Here is a 19,775-nt window from a genome sequence, read left to right as displayed (position 1 = left end):
GTCAAAAATTCAGTTTTCATTATTTTTCTTTTTTACTTTAACTTGCAACAAAATCTGAAAGAAATTGACAACACAGATTGTGGTATACTAAATCTGTGATTTTTCGATTTTCTTTTTTGGTTTCACATTTTTGGTAACAATAGCTTACAATAAAAAAAAATCTGAAAAAATTCTCTAATATGCGGCCTGTGGTTCGAAGTGTGCCACATTTTTTTCAGAATCTTAAAAAGCGACCGAAAGAAGAGAACAGTCGGAAAAGAGCACGATTTAATTAATCCTGTAACTACTCTTACGGGCATGCTACGGGGTTAGAAATTTGGCACGAAAGCAAATTGTTGCTTTTCTTAGTGAATTATCGAACGGTGAATTCCTTAAAAAAAAACCTGTGTAGAGTACGAGATTCTTAACCTTTTTTGCCAGAACGGAAAAGAGAAAAGAGAGTGCGTTCCGTCTTAATAATTTGGACCTAATTGGTATTATGTAAAACTATAGGTAGCAACAACACAAATATTTTTAAGTCAATATCTTAAATATTTTTAAGTAACGCTTATTATGAACATACATTTGGAACAACGGCTCACAGAGGAGAAGAACTGTTTTGTGTGTCAGGAATATATTCAATCAGGTAGAAATAATGAAAATAAAGATGTAGAAATTTATTGAAGAAGATATACAACATTAAACTTAATTATTAGAAATATACCTTCCCATTTTGAGAAAGAAAGATGATATTGAAATATAAATATAAAAACATATGTACATACACGCACCGCCCCCACTATTTTATTATTTACTACTTTATTATTTACTACTTTATTATTTAATAAGTTTTAATTACATGCATAATCTAAAAGTTACTTGAGGTGTGCGAATTATATGACTCACCCTGTATACAGTAAATTCTCCCCCGTTGTCACTCAGCTTGTAAAAAGAAAAATGGACAACTTGGAAAGAGGGGGCACGATTATTCGAGCCATGCGGCTCGTTTTTATAGTTGCCGATTATCAACAACTATCGTTATCGTAACTTTATAGAAAATATTAATCTCATGATTAATTTAGAAGATAGGAATCGTGATGTATAATGTCTACTCCATGCACCTAAATGTCATTAAAACTTAGGCGAAGTGGCTAATTATTATGATCAATGAGATATGTCTCGACAATTTTTTCCCATAACGGGTTATGTACATACGTACATTCATTGCAGATTACTAAATCGAGTTGAATGTAAATACAATTGGTATATCTGAATAAAATCGATAAGTAAATATCGATCGTGATTGAAGAAGTATGAAACCAAAAATTTTGAAAAAATAATTTATAATTTACAGTAATGTTATATGTGAAAAGTAGTGATATTAAATAATTTTTCTTAAAGATAGCAGTTCCAGTGAATTAATCTCGCAGTTAGACCAATGTTCCAAAGACATCAATACCGCCAATAAACGTTGTCAAAATGATATTAATTTATTATTAATAATGTCAATATATTAGTAATAAGATAATATACAAGATTTTGTACAATATATTATCGTGATATTCTTTATGTTATATTAATTATGTTGTACCATGTAATTTTAGGTTAGAACGATTCATGTATGTATATGTTACAACATTCTACATACATACCATTCTGGTTCTTCGTGTGCTTTAATTGTTTTGTTAAACATTGATGTCAAATGACAACGTCTAAGGAGCAGTCACACACATTAAATACGAAATCAATTTTCGTCACATCATTAATAGTAAGTGAAGCGGATGTTATTTCAATGTTTAAATTTATTCATGGAAATTAATATCATATTTTCAATGGAAAAATCTCAAGAAACTGATATAATTTGTTAAGAGTTTAATAAGTTTATTGATCGTTACGTTTGTTAATAGGCTGGAGGATTGGCTGGTACATCTGTTGATGTAGCATTGTATCCATTAGATACATTGAAAACACGATTACAAGCCAAACATGGATTTAAAAAAGCTGGAGGATTTTCTGGTCTTTATAAAGGAATTCTTCCTGTAATAATTGGTTCAGCACCAACCGGTAGCTATTAATAATTCAATATATATATATATATGTATATAATATGCTCTTATTATACAAGGAATTCTCCAAATATGATTCTTTTCTCTATGATAATTTAGCATCCTTATTTTTTGTAACTTACGAGGCTATTAAAAACATAGCACAATGTAAAGTTCCTGAAAAATATCATAGCTTGGTACACATGAGTGCAGCATCTTTATCAGAGATGGTAATGTTTGTTAGAAATAAGCATTATCAAAACTATAACTATTAAAAAACGAAGTTGCAAATTAACATTTACATATCTCTATCTTAAATGAAGGTAGCATGTGTGATACGGGTACCCATAGAAGTTGTGAAACAGAGAAAACAGGCTTTAGTATTAAATAAAGGTGATTTAAATCTCCAATTATTGTACCGTGGATATTGGAGTACAGTATTCAGAGATATGCCTTTCAGCTTAATACAATTTCCATTGTGGGAATTCTTTAAAAAAGTATATAGCTCGGACAGAGGTAGAGATATTTTTCCAGTTGAGAGCGCTATATGTGGAGCAATTGCAGGTTTATTATTTGTCTACCTATTTATTAATGAGATTTTACATACTATACAAGATGTTTCTTATAAAATGATCAAGTTTTCTATATAATTGAGTGTACAAAAATAATTAGGTGGTATTTCTGCTGCCATTACTACACCTCTGGATGTTATAAAAACAAGAATAATGCTTGCTCATAAAAGTACAAATTCTTCAGATTTGAAAATGTTGTACGTCTTACAAGATGTTTATAAAGAGAAAGGTCTAAATGGGTAAGATAACTTTTGTAATCTTTGTCTCTAGAAAATGTAAACGCATTAACAATTTTACAGGCTTTATGCTGGTATTGGTCCTCGAGTAATGTGGATTACTTTAGGAGGTTTTATCTTTTTTGGTACTTACGAAGAAGTGAAAAGTTTCGTGACAAAATATATATCACATCTTCATATATTCTATAGGGAAAGTACTATTTAAATATATTTAGTGATATACATAATTGTATAAAAAAATATATTAACAAAGAAATTTATACAAATGAGTAACTATGAATATAGATTAACTTTTTCAGCAGTTACAAAATATATTACAATATATAAAAATATATCATACTTACTCCTAATAATCGTATAAACGTCTTACGTATAATATTTAATTTTCACAAATATTGAAAACAAATATTATATATTTTATTTTTAAAGTTTAGACTTCAGACTTTGCATTAATTTTTCTAGCTTCATTGCTTTCTGAAGATTGCCTTGGATTTTTAATTTACCCATCATAAATGCCGATGCTGGATTTAATTTCCCTAAACGTTCACAGATATATCAATATCAAATCATATGATCAATAACAAATTATATGATCACTTTACCTACTAGAGGCCTATCAACAGGTTTTTAATGACTGTGCCGTGTCTAAAAAGATTGTTATTCTTATTGAAAAATTAATTGAGAAACCTTCAACTGTTAGCTCCCGATTTTTAGAAAACTGTTAAGTCGACACCAGTAGGTAAAGTGTTCACGTAGAATTTTAGTGAAATTATATACCAGTGAACATTGCAAAAAAGTTCTGCGAATCCATGGTTAATGTAGCATCTGGTGGCTGGTTTGGTTCTCCTTTTCCCGTTGAACCTTTACCAGTTCTAAGATCCAAGTACCATGTTCCTTCCTCATCGCCTGCAATATTTACACCAAACATTGCAATGAAAAAGTAAGATCTTGTTACAAGGTGTAGACTATTAAAAGTTATTCTTTACCCTTAACATTAAATTGAAATATAGCTCCTGTTTTAGTTACAAGATCGCTAGTTAAATTGGCTTCAATAGCAGTAAATATCTGTTCAATTTTTAAATTTGATTTATTATCGCTCTGTGCACTTTTAACAGCACGCTTTTTAATCAACTGATCTTGTAGGCTCAACCCATCAACATTATCTTCCAAGAAGAAATCTAACATTAAATTATCTTTGTTTTCTGGAAAAATAAAATAATAATTTTATACAAAATTTAACAATCATTTAATATGAATAAATAACTATATTCCAGTATCCTGATAAATATACCTGGATTACAAGCGTAATTAGTAAAGTCAGTGATTCCCTCAGTTTCTAATATTTCCTCGTCGATCAAATATTTTCCAGTGATAGATTTGCTATCTTTACAAATTAATGCATAAACAGCGTCTCCCATTATTTCAGGTTTGCGACTATAATTATTTGAATCAGGACCACTTAACATTTCAATTGCAGCGGTATGAATAGCTTAAATGAAAATAGGAAGTATTCGCTTATTAAAGAACTACTAGATGAAGAAGAACGAGAAAAAAATGTACCAGTTTTTGGCCAAACAGCATTCACAGCAATGCCATCTTGTTTAAACTCTTCTGCCATACCAAGAACACACATTGACATGCCATACTTAGCCATGGTGTAAGCGACATGATTTTTAAACCATATTGGTTTCATACTTAATGGTGGACTTATATTTACTATATGTGGATTCTTGCTCTTCATCAAATACGGCAAACAAACTTTGGATCTACAAATGATAACATTGCACAGTTATCTTAAATATGTCTTGACATTTGGTAATACTACAATGGTGTTAATTGTTAATTACACTAGTGAAAGTATTATAATTACACCAGAAATGTTCCTCTGGCATTGATGTTGTTCATAAGATCATATCTTTTCATATCTGTGGCTAATGTGCCCGTTAAAGAAATTGCACTCGCATTATTAATAACTACATCAATTCCACCAAATTTATTAAATGCTTCCTGTACCGCAGAAACTACTTGTGCTTCGTCCCTAACATCTACAATGCACGGTAATGCTTTTCCACCTGCTTCCTCAACTAAAACACATTATCATTTCCATTGTCATTTTTCTATAAGAACATGTCTCTGTTAAATAATGTAATATTTAGAATTGTTCCTTCAAGCGTAGTGATTAAAACATTTACTTTCTGCGGCAGCAGTGTATATCGTGCCTGGCAATTTCGGATGTGGTTCAGCAGTTTTGGCTGCGATAACAATATTTGCTCCATCCTTTGCAGCTTTTAAAGCAATACTTTTCCCAATTCCTCTTGATGCTCCAGTAATAAAAATAGTGCGGCCAGCAAGTTTCCTGTAATAAAACGTATTCCACACATTAAGTAAATACAGATTTTATGCACTTATCACAAAAAAGGAATAGATGAAATTTGAGAATATTGCTGAACTACTTTCAATTTATTATCATTACTAAGCGAGATAATACATTTTTATTTAATTCCTGTTTCTTTTAATTTATCAGCAATCAAATAATGACATTGCAATAATTTTCATAACTTATGTTACTGTTCGTATTACGTACCCTGTATTGATCATATTGTAAATAGAACAACAAACTGTCAAAAGTAATGGCAATTCTTGTCAAGTTATTCTAATAGCTCACTCTTGAACGATGAATGGCGAACTAAAGAAGTTTTTATAGAGAAAACCAAATTATTTTCTACCGATTAAATTCGGTACAACGTCCAATTCTTACATATGTACACACGCATTGTATATGTATATATTATGTATAACTGAGTTGATATGTAGTGTATGTACATTCTTTCTTCACATATACGTGTACAATATGTGCTATTAAACGTGAATGTGTTTAACAAGGCGGTTTCAATTTCAAGAACAAATTTCACCTTTCCATCGATCTCTCTATGTACATATATGCAAACAAATGTACATGCATATGTATGTCAGGTCATTCAGCAATTTGGTAACAGGCGGGTGGAAACCTGAAGAGTGATACTTCAGAACAATACAAACGTGCATTAATATTTCGCCTTAATTTTGTTTAAAAGTCGACCAATAGCGATACATCAACCAATTTTCAGCTTCGTTCGTTCCTGATATAAACGTGTTTCTATTGGTGTAACTTGAAACTTGAGATCTAAATTATTTAATTTTTGCAGTTCATTTCACTTTGTTCTGAAGAATCATCTTTTAAATTTTCTGTTACTTTCAGCATATGTTACACAGGCAAAAGGGGAAACGAATATTGCATAGAAATCCAGAGCGAAACAAATTGCAATGCAGTTTCTTTCTTCGATACAACATAGTTATATGTTGTATGTATCTACATATGCGTGTACACTCTGTGTATGTCATACCCTTGTTTGTGCAACTTGGAATTTTTGAATGGAAGTGTAGAAAACTGGTGGTGAACAAAATATGAATATGATTCGATAAAAAAACTGAGTTTACTGGCAGCTATAATTATCGAAAACTTTGGTCATAGTCAACGATTAAAATATAACAAATAAATGTTACCTGGCTTACTATCTTCTGTTAAAAAATATTTGTAAAAAGGTCATGTTTATACCGGTTAACAATGTGTGGTATATTCTGTCATGTTTCGCGAAGCTATAAAAATAATTCAGAAGTTTCCAGCGAGGTAAATATTATAATACTATTATTAAATCAATTGTTAAGCTTACAATTTATTTAGTGTAACGTAAATAATTTCTCCTTAGATTATTATTTGAAAGAAAACTATTAGATTCTTTTATTAGCTGCATTGTTGCTAAAAAATATACAAAGATGTATGATATTAAATTTATATTTTGCTAGTGGTATAGCTGTAAGGATTTAATAGTCGCACGTGGTCCTGATAATGTTGCTGAAAGAATTGAACGTTTAAACGAAGATTGGTCCGGTCATTTTGCTGCCTCTGTATTATGGATGCAAGGTTTCAATTTAAGTGTACAACCAATTGTAGATTCTACCGGTAATATTCTTCTATGGAACGGAGATGTATTCTCTGAAACACTGGTAAATGTCTTATATTATTACCACAACAAGTTATCGGATTGCTAATCTTATTTTTAGACGTTTGTATCTAAAATTTTCAATTATATTTATTATTTTAGGCTGAAGATAATATATGCGACACAGATGTGATATTGGCTTCTCTGCAGTCTTCTTCAAATATAATGTCCGTATTTCAAGAAATTCATGGACCGTACAGTTTTATATATTTCCAAAAATCTAATAACTGCTTATACTTCGGTAGAGATATCATAGGACGGCATAGCTTGCTTCTGAAAACGAATACAGATGAAAATAATTTAACTTTAATGTCTGTTGGTGACAAGCGGATTAAAGGTATCGTAGAAGTTCCTGCGATCGGCCTTTTTATGATGAACTTGTCGAGCCCTAGGGTAAATCTGGCATGTTATCCATGGAGAAAACCAGACTTGAGATTTACAGATGTTATCGAAGCATTAGAAACACATTTAGATGTAGATATTGATATAAAAGAGACTATAATTGATTCTGACATGACAACCAATATTCACTTACATCCTAGTATCAAAGACCTGGAATGCTTTGAAAATAGTTTTTTCTTTGAACAATCTTACAAAACTTTAGAGTATTTGCTACAAAACAAAGATATACATGAAAGAGTAGATCGTTTGTCACAGCTTCTTCATAAAGCTGTAGAAGTTCGAATAAAAAAACAGCCGAAACTTTGTAAAAATTGTATCAAATTAGTTTTAAACGGAGAAAATGTTCGGTGCGATCACGCGAAAATCGGTGTACTTTTTTCTGGAGGTTTAGATTCTGCCATTTTAACACTAATTGCTAACACGTATGTGCCGCAAAATGAGTGTATAGACCTAATTAATGTTGCATTTCAAAAGTCAGTTAAAAATAATACAAAATCTAGTGTAAATAACGACAAACAAATTGTAGAAGACCAGTACGATGTTCCTGATAGGAAAACTGGCAAACAAACATTTTCAGAGCTTTTAAACATTTGCCCAAAAAGAAAGTGGAATTTCGTAGAGGTACAGCATTCAAATCTTCATATGATTTTTAAAGCTTTTTACATGGAAAATTATACAACTCCATATAATTATTTCAGGTGAATATTACACAAGCAGAATTACAACAATATCGTTCCTCGAGAATTTGCCATCTACTGTATCCACTTTGTACGGTATTAGACGAGAGTTTAGGATGTGCTGTGTGGTTTGCAAGTCGTGCAATAGGTACACTTTCTACAAGCAGTTGTATTTATGAATCGCCGTGTAGGGTACTTCTGTTAGGCATGGGTGCGGATGAATTGTTCGGTGGATACATGAGACATAGAACGATATTGAAACATAAAGGTTGGAATGCGTTAGCGGAGGAATTAAGTATCGAATTGGCTAGAATTTCTGAGAGGAATCTGGGTCGTGATGACCGTATTGTATCGGATCATGGAAAACAATCTAGGCTGCCATATTTAGATGAACATGTAGTGGAGTATGTTCAACAATTAAAACCATGGGAAAGGTAAATTTAGATTATAAAAATTGGACTTAATTGTACAAATACAAATAAATTTGTAAAATCTTCTAGGTGTTATCCAACGGATAAAATGCCTTCTGGTTTAGGGGACAAATTATTATTGCGTCTATTAGCATACAAACTTGGTTTCCAAAATACAGCTACTTTTCCTAAGAGAGCATTTCAATTTGGCTCTCGGATTGCTAATAGCAAAGAGAATGCAAAAGATATATCCGACAGGTTGTGAGATGATGGTTTGTATTATTTTTTTTATTACTTCAGCTATAATTTTTTTAAATATCTCAATTAGTGTTAAATTAAAAAATTATTTTATTTTAGACTAGTTTAGTATACTGCACTTTCATCAAGCCTGTGATATTTTGTGTGCTTGCCGTTTTTGTATGGAAAAAATGTTATTTTTACTGTAATTTCTATATACATTTTTCACAATACATACATATAAATGAAACAAACTATGATATTAATATGTTAAATTTCTGATCCCTCACTATAATTTAAGTTAGTATTTGATAAAAACTTAATGAGTTTTGTAAAACTCATGTTGTGGAAAATATGATAATAATGATGGTTACTCAATTTTATTGCAATAGATGAATCAGAAACTTGATTCATTCAGATACTTTTAATTTACTGTAATCTTCTAGTAATTTATTTTATGGAACATGGTGTTAAGTGCTTGGGAACAACGGTGACATATTAAATATTGAAATAATATTTATCTAATATTAAAGTTATTAAGTGCAAAACATGTTAGCTTAATGGACAAATTTACTACAAAAAAAAGGTTAGAAATTCTTTTCTTTGTATATTCTATGGTTCTTATAATTTATATTTTATGCTAATTCCTTCTGTATACATATTATCATATTGATTATATTTTAGCAATACGAATTATTACCAAAAAGAAATTATTGTACAAGATCATTAAATAGTGAGGTTATAAAAAAATATCATGTCACAAAACACAGTTTGTTTGGAAACAGAATTAAGGAAATTAAGGCCTGCAGAATTATATACACTCGGACAAATACTTAACGTATCCGATTCATGGAAAAAGTTAATGGCTATTGTACCAAAAACAGAAGATTGTGACTTTCCTAAATTTAATATGGAACACTTTAGGTAATTATCTGATTGTAATACTATAGAAAAGTAATAACTATTGTCTTTTTATTATATATATTTCTGTAGCATGATCGAGCAAGCTGCACAACAACAAAGGAGAAATGCAGCAGAAATATTTTTATCAGAGTGGGGAACAATGGGCAAAAAGAGACCAACATTGCGTGTTCTATTAGACCTTTTAGTGAAAGCAGAATTGTTTAGAGCTGCCGATTATCTAGCAGGCAACATATTGAAAGGTATAATCAACCAGCATGCACAATTTATTTTTATTGCAACGCATAAATTTTTCTTAGCAGACGAACTTCCGAAAAGGCCAGAATGTGGACCAGCAGCTCCTATAGACATATCAGATGAAGAAATAAAGAAATTGTTAGAAGATAAGATGGAATCACAGAATACTTATTCCAGCGAATTTTTAATATTTAAATTACCATCTAACATCAACGATAATAAGATGAGTAATCCTAATGCAATTGACAATGCGTTGAATGATAACTCATTACAAAGAAATATGCAGTCAACAAAATTGATTTCTACAAAAGAAAAGCATGATGAAGAGTGTTTGGAAAATGTTGAAAGTCAGCAACAGAGAAAAATAAATATACACAATGTAAATAATAGTAATTCGCAAAGACGTGATTTTAGGGATCAGGAATTGCCATCTTGTGAATTACCTGTACCTCTAATGGAATTTGGTCAAAATATGACACAAATGACACTAAATGGCATCGAGGAAGTGAAGTCGGATGAACTTCCACTTGTCTTGAACAATAGTATAGAAATTAATCCTACAAACAATTCGACAAGTTTTCGTAATCCTAATTTTGATCAAAACGAGCTAATGACTGCAGAATTACCTCAGTGCATCATTGAACTTGGTAGAGATTGTACAATTAATTCAGATAATATAGGTTTTAATGGGGAAAATATAATACAAAATGTAGTGAACTCGCAAGAATTACCTATCACAGTTTTAGAATACAATGAATAATACAGATTTATAAACATATTTGTATATATTTTCTTAAAACAAGTTCAAGTTTTGGTTGAAAGCAATCTCCTGTAAGGTGCAACTATAAATATGTCGAAAGCATTCCGTATATGTACACATATACTTAAATGCAGATGTGTTGTAATTTATCCTTACACTAATACATTTAATTTTCATATAAACTTCGAGATAAAAAGTACTTTCTGTAGTATTACATATAATACAGTAGATACATGTACCACGAGGATACATGAATGTCGTGATGGAATTATATTTATTAATATAAAGAAACTCATTGCGTATATTGCATTGAATAGCAACACGTAAAATAGATGCACGGAACTTTGGGCATATTGGAAACATGTATTAAGTCTTATTAAATTTGATAAAGTGTACAATATGATATATATAAATGCAGATGCAAGAGTGTGTCTATCCGTCGCTATTATTACTCTGATTCATAGTGAAGTAAAGACTTTGAAGTTCTCTGAGATTGTTTTCTAACGTAGCAACTTCATCATACCTGCAATCATCTCTAGCTTGTTTAATGTAAGCTCGGAGATTACTCATTTGTTCAATTATGGGATCCATGGACGAAGGCATTTTAGGTGCAATATTAGAAGGTCCCCAGCCTTGTGCTTGATTCAATACTATTACTGGCTGCACAAACAATATCATTTTTTGAAAAGGCTATACAAATTTCAGTTTCAATATGTTTTTTCTTAAGTGTATAAATAATACCTCATTTTCTTTCGAGGAAGGTCGAATTTCGTTATTCGGCGTTTCTCTTTTACGTAGCTCTTTCGATTTTTCCCTTTGTTCTTCTTCTAGCTGTCTTTCGCGTGCAATTCTCGCTTCCAATTCCATCTGACGTTTTTGCTGAAATTCTGCGTATAGCTCCGGTGTTGGCAAAGGTTGTACAGTTACTAGCACTTCTTTTAAAAATGTCACTGCAGATATTCTGACCATATAATGCAATCTGACTTCCTGTGCTTGTGGAGGATTTTCCACGCATTTCGTGCCCAATACAGATATTCGTTTGCTGATTAAGTCTATATTTTCACCTAGTTTAGTAATCTTAAGTCTCAGAGCTTGTGCATCTTCTAGATTATACATAGTTTCTCCTTGACTGAAAAACCAATTTCTTAATAGATATGAATTGTAACTAATGTAGAGTGTCCTAATTAACTTGAGCAATTGCGTTGTTTACACATACTGTATTAACATTATTTTTGGTACTGTAGGTATAATATAAATACCTGAGAGATTTCCACATTTTAGTGTACATTTTTATATGTTGAGATGCTTCTTCCATGTAAGCCTTCATCTTTTCATAAAACTGACACAAAATCGGTTTATCAAAGTGTTTTGCTTTTTGTTTTTCTCTCGCATCTAACAAATTTGCACAGTGTACACAAATTTTAAAATGTTCTTCATTAGATACCGAATCATTGACTAACGACAAAACACTATTCAAACTACTACTGGAAGGTGATCTAGCCAACTTTGTAAGACCAAAGCCTTCTGAAATTGGTCTTTCAGAAGTAGGAGAAACTGCAGAATCGCCTTGTACAGATACAGGACTTGTCATTTTTCCTGTAATTAAATAATTACTAGAATTATTAAATGTCAATACTGAATTGTTATTTTTTGCCAGTTGCTGGTAGTAGCTGCAAAACTTACTTGCATCTTGCAAAGATAAAAACACTGTGCAATTGTGGCACATAACAGCTCCGCAAAGTCTACAGTGATGTTTTCTTCTAGCAATATGAAAAGTCTTCGCACAGTTCGGACATAACTTTACATCTCTTTCATCTATCCAGGGCACTATTCTACGCTCGTGAACTACATTAATAAAAAGAAGTATATTAATTCACTATTCTAAGAAACAATGCAATTAATCTACGTATTGTTTTGTGTTAAAATTATACCTTTTCTGTCGACAGGATCAGTTGGTAAATTATTTAATAATTTATCTAGCCTTATGAGAAGCTTATTTGTTTCTATGGAATAACGTTCCAATCTTGCATTTCTTATTTCTTTAAAATACGATGTGTATGATTTTATTTCACCTAAAGTTGTACATAATCATATATTATAAAATATTAATTTATATAGTACACGTAAGAAATGAAACTGTTATTCTTTAATGTTCATTTATACCAATTTCTTGGTGTCCCCAATTCAATTCTGTACTACATTGTCCTATATGTGGTACGAATGTTTCTGGCATTTCTTCTTGTTTCAAAATCTTTTTAGCCTTGCCGATAAGATCTGAAAATGAAAACGATTTAAATAACTTGATCCACTTTTTGTTTTACTAGTATTAGTAAATACATTTACCTTTAAGCAATTTCACTGTTTCCGAATCGTCCTTATGATCATCTTCGAAATGTTTGGTTAACTGTGTTGGTGCTTTAAATTCTGTCATACATATTGGACAAATAAATCCTTCCAGTACCTGTTCGCTGCAAGCCATTTTAACACAAGATTCCTCCACACAATTTTCTATTGCCTACCTTAATTATGGTATATTTAACAAGAAACACTAATTGTTGGAGGCGTATTTCTGTTTGTATGCATGTAGATAGAAAACATGCTTTCAAGCGGCCATGTTGAATTGTATCAGCTGCTAATAGAAATGTCACATTTTTGTTACATTAAAAAACGTTTAAAACAGCAAAGATTTATTCGGTTAATATACAAATTTGTGATATTATTACTGACTAACACGACATTTTATAAGTAATCGGTTTTATTAAAATTACTTTAGCTCCATAGGATTATGTAGATATCGATACATGAAAGTAATAATTATACTGTATAAAAGATACTATATATTACTATTATGCCATTGCCACATCAAATAATTGATCAGCTAAATTCCTAAATTTTTCAGAGTCTTCACAATGTTGCAGAAGATTTGAATTGATTTCCTTTTCTCCATAAAATGCACCAGCAATTGCACCAGTCATGCTACCAATAGTATCTGTATCACCACCCAAACTAATCTAAAAACAAAAACCAATCTTAATAGTAATTACTATATTTTATGTATGAAAATACAATGAATGGTGTATTTACCGCATATTGGATTGCCCGTCTAAATGGATTTCTTGTTTGTATACCATTAATTGGTTTCTGTGCTCTTAAGAAACAAAATATAGCAGTTGGCACCGAATATAAAGCCGAAATATTGGTTCCCAATTTTAAAGCTACTGTTTCTTCATGTGGTCCTTCACCCTCTTCCATTATTAAACGTTTCAATACGTTCAATTGTGTTTTGTAAGGTTCTGGTTCTGATAAACCTAAACTATAAGAAACACAAATTCATTTGCTGTATTAAAATAGCTTTTATAAGAGTTTTAATATGTTTTCAAAGCATACTCGTCTTCATCTGTCTCTATTTCATCCATTTTATTAATTAAGTCATCGACAAAACTTTGGACATTGAGTTGATCCTTAGGATCTAACAATAGACTTTGATAGATCGCTGTAGCCTGTAAGATCGTAATAACATTAAATGAAATGTAATGATAAATATCAGAATGTAGTAAAAATAATAATTACTTGTAAAATAGAACCGTTTATTGCTTCCGTATGAGTATGAGTTATTTGAGTAGCTTGCCTTACATTATCTACAAGACAATCATAATCTTTGTGACAATATAAAGCAATAGCTGCAACTCTCATAGCACCACCATTTCCATATGATCCTTGACCATTAAACTGGTCCTTTGCCGGGCTTACGATGTCCGTAAACTTGTTAGCACGTAATTTTTGGAACACCTTGTAGCATTAAGAGTACATATATAAGTAATAAATATGCATTTTTTTTAATTGTGGCCATTGTATTCAAATAGTATCATTGTGTCGTACTGTTACAATATTTGCACCGTAGCCACGATTAGGTTCTTGATAATAACGCTTGACAAATCTTTTTGCCAAGTCGACAGCGTCCAGTTTCTTTTTCTCCACTAAAGATTTCGCCAAGGAATAAGTCATTGCAGAATCATCTGTAAACTGCATGACAGGAGCTACACAATTAGAAAGATACTCTATTGTATCTATACTGCCAACGAAAATATGCAACAACTTCCGTATAAGTTTCGAGTTCTACCTTTGAATGGTGGACCCTCCAATTTATCGAGGGATCGTTGTAAAACTAATCTCATGCCTGCCGTTAACAGTCTTTCATTTTCATAAGGATTACCTAAACAATCGCCAATTAGGGCGCCCAGCATAGAGCCACGAAATTTACTTCTCAGTAACGAGAGATCCATTTCTGTCATAACCTTCGGGACCCGTGTATTTGTACAATTTTTAATATTTCGAGGCAACGATGATCTTCAAATTTTAGATCGGAACCGAGTCCAAGGTGAACATATTAAAAAAATATTTATTTCAAATGAAAAATATTATAGTAGTAGTCAGAGTCAGGAAAGTAAATAACAATAATCCAACTATACAAGCGCTAAAACAGGTTATGAGTACAGTAATCCGTACGTACAAGCACGCGCAAGCATCTTTCTTTTCCCTATCTACAAGTTCGTTTTTATCCCCACCATTCTACTACGCATCCATCTTCACGCAGTTGCTTTAGAAAGAGAACGAGCGATGATCGAGAGAGAGAGAGAGAGTGAGAGAGAGAGAGAGAGAGAGAGAGAGAGAGAGAGAGACAGAAAGAAACCAGTGGGTTCTATGTGTGAGCGTGAGAATCTTAGGCTGTCTCACTTTATCGTGCTTGCGGTCTTATTCTTTTCGCGCATCCGTATGTCTGGCGCTGCGCCTGAAACGCGCGGCGCAATATTCGACTTGTACTTGTCGCCACGTCTCTCGCGCTAACATTCGGGGCAATCCAATAATTAGCAGGCCTGATCCTGCTCGACTTGTCAAAACATTTCCTACAAACACGTACATTCCAAACATGTCTCAATGTGTGCTGAGCATCGTTCGCAAATTCGCTGACAAATGTCGTCGAGAATCCTACGAGGTGACAAGTCATGTTGAACATTGCGGCGCGCGTCTCAAATGAAGCGCCATGCGTACGGATGCGCGAAAAGAGTGAGCCCGCAAACACGGCAAAGCGAGACAAGCTATATTAGTTGTCGATGTGACTCGTTTCGCAATGTGGTTGTGCTGATGTCGTGCCGTCTTGCTCGCTCGTTATTTCCTCTCTTTGTCATTGACTGTGAGGGCAGCGCTATTCAGCTGTGAGTCGTCAACCAATCAGAGCAAAGCAGTAGTTCACTTCGTCCTCTATTCACGAGCTCACGGCTTCTCCCGATCAGCGTGCTTGTTCGTAGAGGTTATTGTATGTATCTATTTGGCTTTACATATGTAAATATGTACATATCAACATGCAATGTACAATGTACAACGTGTATGTATAACAGTTCCTCGTTAGATGTCTCTGTAGTAAAAATTTTGTAGCCTCGTTTCACGCGATCGCCACAGAAACGTCCGAATTAAATCGCGCCTATATGTTATATGTACAATGTGAGGTCGAAGAAAAATATCGAACATTAAATATGGCAAATTTAAAATAGCCTAGTTAATAATTGAAATAGCACAGTCGAGACGAAATTCTTTTTCTGTTTTCAATTCAAACAACTCGAATTACCCGCTACGAACGTGACGTCACAACGACATCTGACGAACGAACGCGGACAGAGTCGCGGACTTTTTTAGGATATGGACGAATGTTGGAATGTTTGATGATGTATGATTGAATTGTTTCCAGGATTTTTAGATAAATCTTTCTCAGGTTTTTTTAAATAAAAACATGCCGATCAAAGAACGCAGTAATCGAGTACTAAATAAATAATGTTCAATAAAAAAAGGCAACGTCTGCAGCAGTAATAATTTGTGATACGGATACGAAGACGGTCTCAAGAAAGTTCTATCATCGTAAGTAAAGTATGTACAGAGTAGATACAGCGTCAATATATGTTTGTACATATGTTTATATTCGAATAACTCGATTCGAACGACATTTACATTAACATCTCTCAATATTTTCAGGTAATGTCTGATTTTTGTTAATGTCTGATTTTCTTATTATAGAAATTATTATTTTCTTATTAATGTCTGATTTTCTGATTCGTAGAACTTCGCGAAAAATTAGGGGACTTGGGAGACATAGAAATCATTTCCGACTGCTGAAAAGGCGAATGCTTTTAACGTGAGTTATGTTAATTATTTAGTATCATAAAGTTTATAGAATATTATCGAACAATTAGGTACTAACGTGAAGTCAAGATCACGGATTAAATTATGTACCAAGTTACATGTCCTAGGTATCACATTATATAAATTGAAAAATCATATTATTCCTGTAACCTTTCCACAGGAACCTAAAGACCAACTGAATTAGTTTTCAATTGGATTTGAGCATGGCAGTAAAAGTTAGATATGCAATGATATTCTCAGAGATATTGTTTTTTTTTTATTATAAACACACTGAACTGATTGTATGTACTGAACTTTTTACGATACAACTATGTATCGAACTCTAAATGCGATTAGTTTGTACTGCTTTTTAAAACTAGGTAGATCGCATTTATCAAGATATTACACGATTTTAATTACAACCCAAATCCGTCATTCTGGTTTAGTATTTCTAATGTTAAAAGGATTTCTTAATAATCTATGTTCGCTTAGCAATGCTGCTGTTTCATCTAAGATTTGATAAAATAAAAAATAATCTAGAGATAAGTAGAGACTGTCGCGTCTAACGCTTTGGGATGTTTACAGGTAATGTGCGGTTCCTTTGAAATGGTGGTGTGGAGGGTGCTCGATTAAGGGCGGTTTTCTTTGGCAGGATCGGAAAGAGAAAGAGAGAGACGAAGAGAGAGAGAATAAGAGAGAAACGAAGAGAAAGAGAGGGAGAGAGAGAGGGAGAGAGAGACGAAGAGAGAGAGAGAGAGAGAGAGAGAGAGAGAGAAAGTGAGTGAGAGGGGGACGAAGAGAGAGAGGGAGAAAGAGAGTAAGAGAGAGTGAGAGCACAAGTTGGGGGGGGGTGAGGAGAGGGCGGCGATTGGTTGGGCCAGAGGATGCGTGGTTCGCTCTCTCAACCCGGGCATATCCAGTCTAGCGGCGACCGCGTACACGCGTGGTCTATTTTCTCGTTTCTAGTTTTCTAGTTTCTATAATAAGTTTTTCGGTTATCCGTGCGATACCTTCGCCGACACTCTGGCCGGCCGATGAGGAACGTATCGAGCGCGTCGTCGGTCGTGTTCACCGTGCCGGCTCGTTTCGTCGACGCGACTTGACCAATCGCCGCCTGGGATAAGTCTCGGCAAGGATCGCTCTGCGTTACTGTAACTGCCCGGCGCAACATCCTACCAGCGATCGAGCAAGCCAGCAAACAAGCCAGCAAGCAAGCAAGCGTGTGTAACCGTGAGCGTCAAGCCATCGACCAACCATTCCGAAACCATCGGAACGCGGTCATCCACCCTACGTTCGAGCAGCAGCCGCCTCGCGAGCCGAAACTACCCGAGTTTCACCTCTGAACTCGATCCCCTACGTATCTCTTCTCCCTTGTTCGCTCGGCTCTGCTACGTTTCGCTCCGTTTCGCTCCGCGTTTATTGAATTTTCGTCGTGCGGGAACCTGCGAGCCCATCGCAGTCTCAGATCAACGTAAGTTCTCTTCGATATTCTCTGTAACAGGTTACGCTGTCCGCGGGGTTCTTTAAACCACTCGAGGCCAGCGACTTCGCGAAACGCCGCCGTCCCGTAGAGCCAACATACTTTTTATTTATAATGTAAACCCCGCGATCGTTACACACATACACGGTGTGTCCGTTGGTCCTTTCGCTTAGGGACGGCGTCGCGCGCCAGGTACGCGATATCGGCCTCGAATGGGTTAACTTAACGGACCGGAGATACGTGTCGTTTGTTTGGTATTATTGTATTAACCGAATCGATCGAATCAATCGAATCGACACGGGGCTTAAGATTTTGCTTGGCGAGCAAACGAAACGAACATTCGCGTTTGAGGAAATGGAAAGACCGTCGTAAATAACGATGATGTGCAACGGTCGTGATTCGGTTTGTCAAATCACGCACCGAGACATTTTTGTATAATGCGCCGAGGCTATTTCAGAGCAGGCGCGAGGAAGGGACGTGACCTGGGGGCAATAGTTGGCGAATTGTTGCGACGCGATACAAGCGTAATTAATTGAAAGTTGCGTCGTGCGAAGAAGAACCGCGTGTGCGCCTTTAAAGGGGTCGCCGAGTTATTGTAGGTAATAGAACGGAAAAACGAGAGCGTAGACGGTCCGAGTTAGTCGCAGAGGGATGCGGGATATCAACATAGTTGTTCGCTGGGGTCGATGGTGACCGGTCATCGGTCATAGAGAGAGTTCAATCGCTGGAATTTCAGGGAATCGAAGAAAACATTGCAGATTATCCTAGAATAAGAGAGAATAAATTAGAACAGAAGGATAACCGTAGGATAACCGTGCAGATAAACAGAGGGATTATGCAAGAGAGCCTAAACCGAAAATAATCTGTTTATCGTGATTAAAGCGGGAACGGTGCCTGCTTCTGGCGAAACGATTCGTTCCGGATATTTTTATCGTACAATGATAGACGCGAGTCGAGTACAACGATCTGTAGATCGATCGCCCCTTTCGCGAGATTACCAGAATTGTTTCCGGAAGCGAATCGCTTCAAGAGTTGAACGACTAATTGAAAGAACGATGAATCCGAGACTTGTTCTTTCGACGACCGGTTTTACCAGCTGTTCAGAGGTACGCGATCCGCTCGTGATTCCATTGTTTCCGCAATTGTATCCGCCATACGCGTTGTTTCTCGGTGGCGCGGACTTTCACCCGGTTTTTCTTTTTTACAAAAAAAAAAGAAATCGACGATTCACGATGGTTACCGTTTATCTTGTTGCCGGTCGGCGAAAGCTATTTCGGCGATCCTTTTTCAGAGCGGAATTTTGTATTCGTATTCAAAAATACTGTACATTCGAAATAACTCGTAAATACTGAAATTTGTTCAATCTTCTCGATACGTACATTCTCTCGCCTAAGTTTCATCGATCGGAATTTTTGCCGAATCTGTCATGACCGCGCCGGAAGGGTTAGCCGAGATTTCCGACGAATGTTTGTCCGGCCGATTCACGGGACGAATTAGTTCCGGATCGATCGCCCGGCGTGTTTATCGGCGGAGAATTCTTAATTTCATCGGAAATTTAGTAGAACAGAAGACGCGCGCGTTCCCGCGAGGGGAATGTAACTGAATTTT

General features: G+C 34.4%; 7 protein-coding genes across 21 annotated transcripts in view; 4 read left to right on the top strand and 3 right to left on the bottom strand.

Moving 5' to 3' along the window:
* Positions 1 to 989: 989 nt before the first annotated feature.
* On the top strand, positions 990 to 3,164 carry LOC117227721 (mitochondrial S-adenosylmethionine carrier protein). 8 transcript variants are annotated; one of them, XM_033483212.2, is made up of 8 exons: positions 990 to 1,290; positions 1,381 to 1,449; positions 1,584 to 1,747; positions 1,887 to 2,043; positions 2,145 to 2,254; positions 2,348 to 2,588; positions 2,697 to 2,835; positions 2,896 to 3,164. In XM_033483212.2, exons 3-8 carry the CDS (start codon positions 1,682 to 1,684, stop codon positions 3,035 to 3,037), a joined length of 855 nt encoding a protein of 284 aa, XP_033339103.2. In that variant the 5' UTR covers positions 990 to 1,290; positions 1,381 to 1,449; positions 1,584 to 1,681; the 3' UTR covers positions 3,038 to 3,164. The 8 variants fall into 8 exon arrangements, with proteins under 8 accessions (XP_033339103.2, XP_076380493.1, XP_033339106.2 ...); XM_076524378.1 differs by having other exon boundaries at positions 1,381 to 1,495; XM_033483215.2 differs by lacking the exon at positions 1,381 to 1,449 and having other exon boundaries at positions 990 to 1,229.
* On the bottom strand, positions 3,057 to 5,587 carry Hsdl2 (Hydroxysteroid dehydrogenase like 2). Its single transcript, XM_033483202.2, has 8 exons — positions 5,417 to 5,587; positions 5,025 to 5,188; positions 4,703 to 4,916; positions 4,393 to 4,598; positions 4,124 to 4,321; positions 3,819 to 4,034; positions 3,610 to 3,738; positions 3,057 to 3,368 (listed from the first exon to the last, which is right to left on the bottom strand). Exons 1-8 carry the CDS (start codon positions 5,428 to 5,430, stop codon positions 3,256 to 3,258), a joined length of 1,254 nt encoding a protein of 417 aa, XP_033339093.2. The 5' UTR covers positions 5,431 to 5,587; the 3' UTR covers positions 3,057 to 3,255.
* A 325-nt stretch (positions 5,588 to 5,912) lies between these two features.
* On the top strand, positions 5,913 to 8,852 carry LOC117227713 (asparagine synthetase domain-containing protein 1). 4 transcript variants are annotated; one of them, XM_076524373.1, is made up of 8 exons: positions 5,913 to 6,499; positions 6,676 to 6,876; positions 6,975 to 7,039; positions 7,118 to 7,209; positions 7,801 to 7,895; positions 7,973 to 8,385; positions 8,452 to 8,633; positions 8,719 to 8,852. In XM_076524373.1, the coding sequence occupies exons 1-7, from the start codon at positions 6,437 to 6,439 to the stop codon at positions 8,624 to 8,626; spliced, it is 1,104 nt and encodes a 367-aa protein (XP_076380488.1). In that variant the 5' UTR covers positions 5,913 to 6,436; the 3' UTR covers positions 8,627 to 8,633; positions 8,719 to 8,852. The 4 variants fall into 4 exon arrangements, with proteins under 4 accessions (XP_076380488.1, XP_033339089.2, XP_076380487.1 ...); XM_033483198.2 differs by having other exon boundaries at positions 7,118 to 7,895; XM_076524372.1 differs by having other exon boundaries at positions 6,975 to 7,209.
* Positions 8,853 to 8,989: 137 nt separating this feature from the next.
* On the top strand, positions 8,990 to 11,007 carry tub (interleukin 1 receptor associated kinase 4 tube). 2 transcript variants are annotated; one of them, XM_076524375.1, is made up of 4 exons: positions 8,990 to 9,184; positions 9,283 to 9,522; positions 9,592 to 9,761; positions 9,819 to 11,007. In XM_076524375.1, exons 2-4 carry the CDS (start codon positions 9,353 to 9,355, stop codon positions 10,514 to 10,516), a joined length of 1,038 nt encoding a protein of 345 aa, XP_076380490.1. In that variant the 5' UTR covers positions 8,990 to 9,184; positions 9,283 to 9,352; the 3' UTR covers positions 10,517 to 11,007. The 2 variants fall into 2 exon arrangements, with proteins under 2 accessions (XP_076380490.1, XP_076380491.1); XM_076524376.1 differs by having other exon boundaries at positions 8,994 to 9,184; positions 9,822 to 11,007.
* Positions 10,423 to 13,141, bottom strand: Rbsn-5 (Rabenosyn-5). The gene is made up of 7 exons (XM_033483199.2): positions 12,860 to 13,141; positions 12,680 to 12,790; positions 12,448 to 12,588; positions 12,200 to 12,361; positions 11,776 to 12,112; positions 11,258 to 11,645; positions 10,423 to 11,176 (listed from the first exon to the last, which is right to left on the bottom strand). Exons 1-7 carry the CDS (start codon positions 12,993 to 12,995, stop codon positions 10,949 to 10,951), a joined length of 1,503 nt encoding a protein of 500 aa, XP_033339090.1. The 5' UTR covers positions 12,996 to 13,141; the 3' UTR covers positions 10,423 to 10,948.
* A 45-nt stretch (positions 13,142 to 13,186) lies between these two features.
* Positions 13,187 to 15,068, bottom strand: LOC117227717 (ADP-ribosylhydrolase ARH3). Its single transcript, XM_033483203.2, has 6 exons — positions 14,637 to 15,068; positions 14,396 to 14,553; positions 14,087 to 14,305; positions 13,904 to 14,016; positions 13,601 to 13,829; positions 13,187 to 13,527 (listed from the first exon to the last, which is right to left on the bottom strand). The coding sequence occupies exons 1-6, from the start codon at positions 14,806 to 14,808 to the stop codon at positions 13,363 to 13,365; spliced, it is 1,056 nt and encodes a 351-aa protein (XP_033339094.1). The 5' UTR covers positions 14,809 to 15,068; the 3' UTR covers positions 13,187 to 13,362.
* A 2,468-nt stretch (positions 15,069 to 17,536) lies between these two features.
* Positions 17,537 to 19,775, top strand: part of LOC117227733 (A-type potassium channel modulatory protein KCNIP1) — a 38,071-nt gene continuing 35,832 nt past the window's right edge. For all 4 annotated transcript variants that reach the window (XM_033483235.2, XM_033483232.2, XM_033483233.2 and 1 more), the window contains exon 1: positions 17,537 to 18,158. The gene's annotated coding sequence lies outside the window, so the exon portion shown is untranslated. The remainder of the gene's footprint in view (positions 18,159 to 19,775) is intronic.

The sequence above is a fragment of the Megalopta genalis genome, chromosome 8 (genome assembly GCF_051020955.1).
Source record: "Megalopta genalis isolate 19385.01 chromosome 8, iyMegGena1_principal, whole genome shotgun sequence".
In the NCBI taxonomy this organism is placed as follows: Eukaryota; Metazoa; Arthropoda; class Insecta; order Hymenoptera; family Halictidae; genus Megalopta; species Megalopta genalis.
The sequence above is the reverse complement of the archived record's forward strand: the minus strand, read 5'-3'. Positions and strand labels throughout refer to the sequence as shown.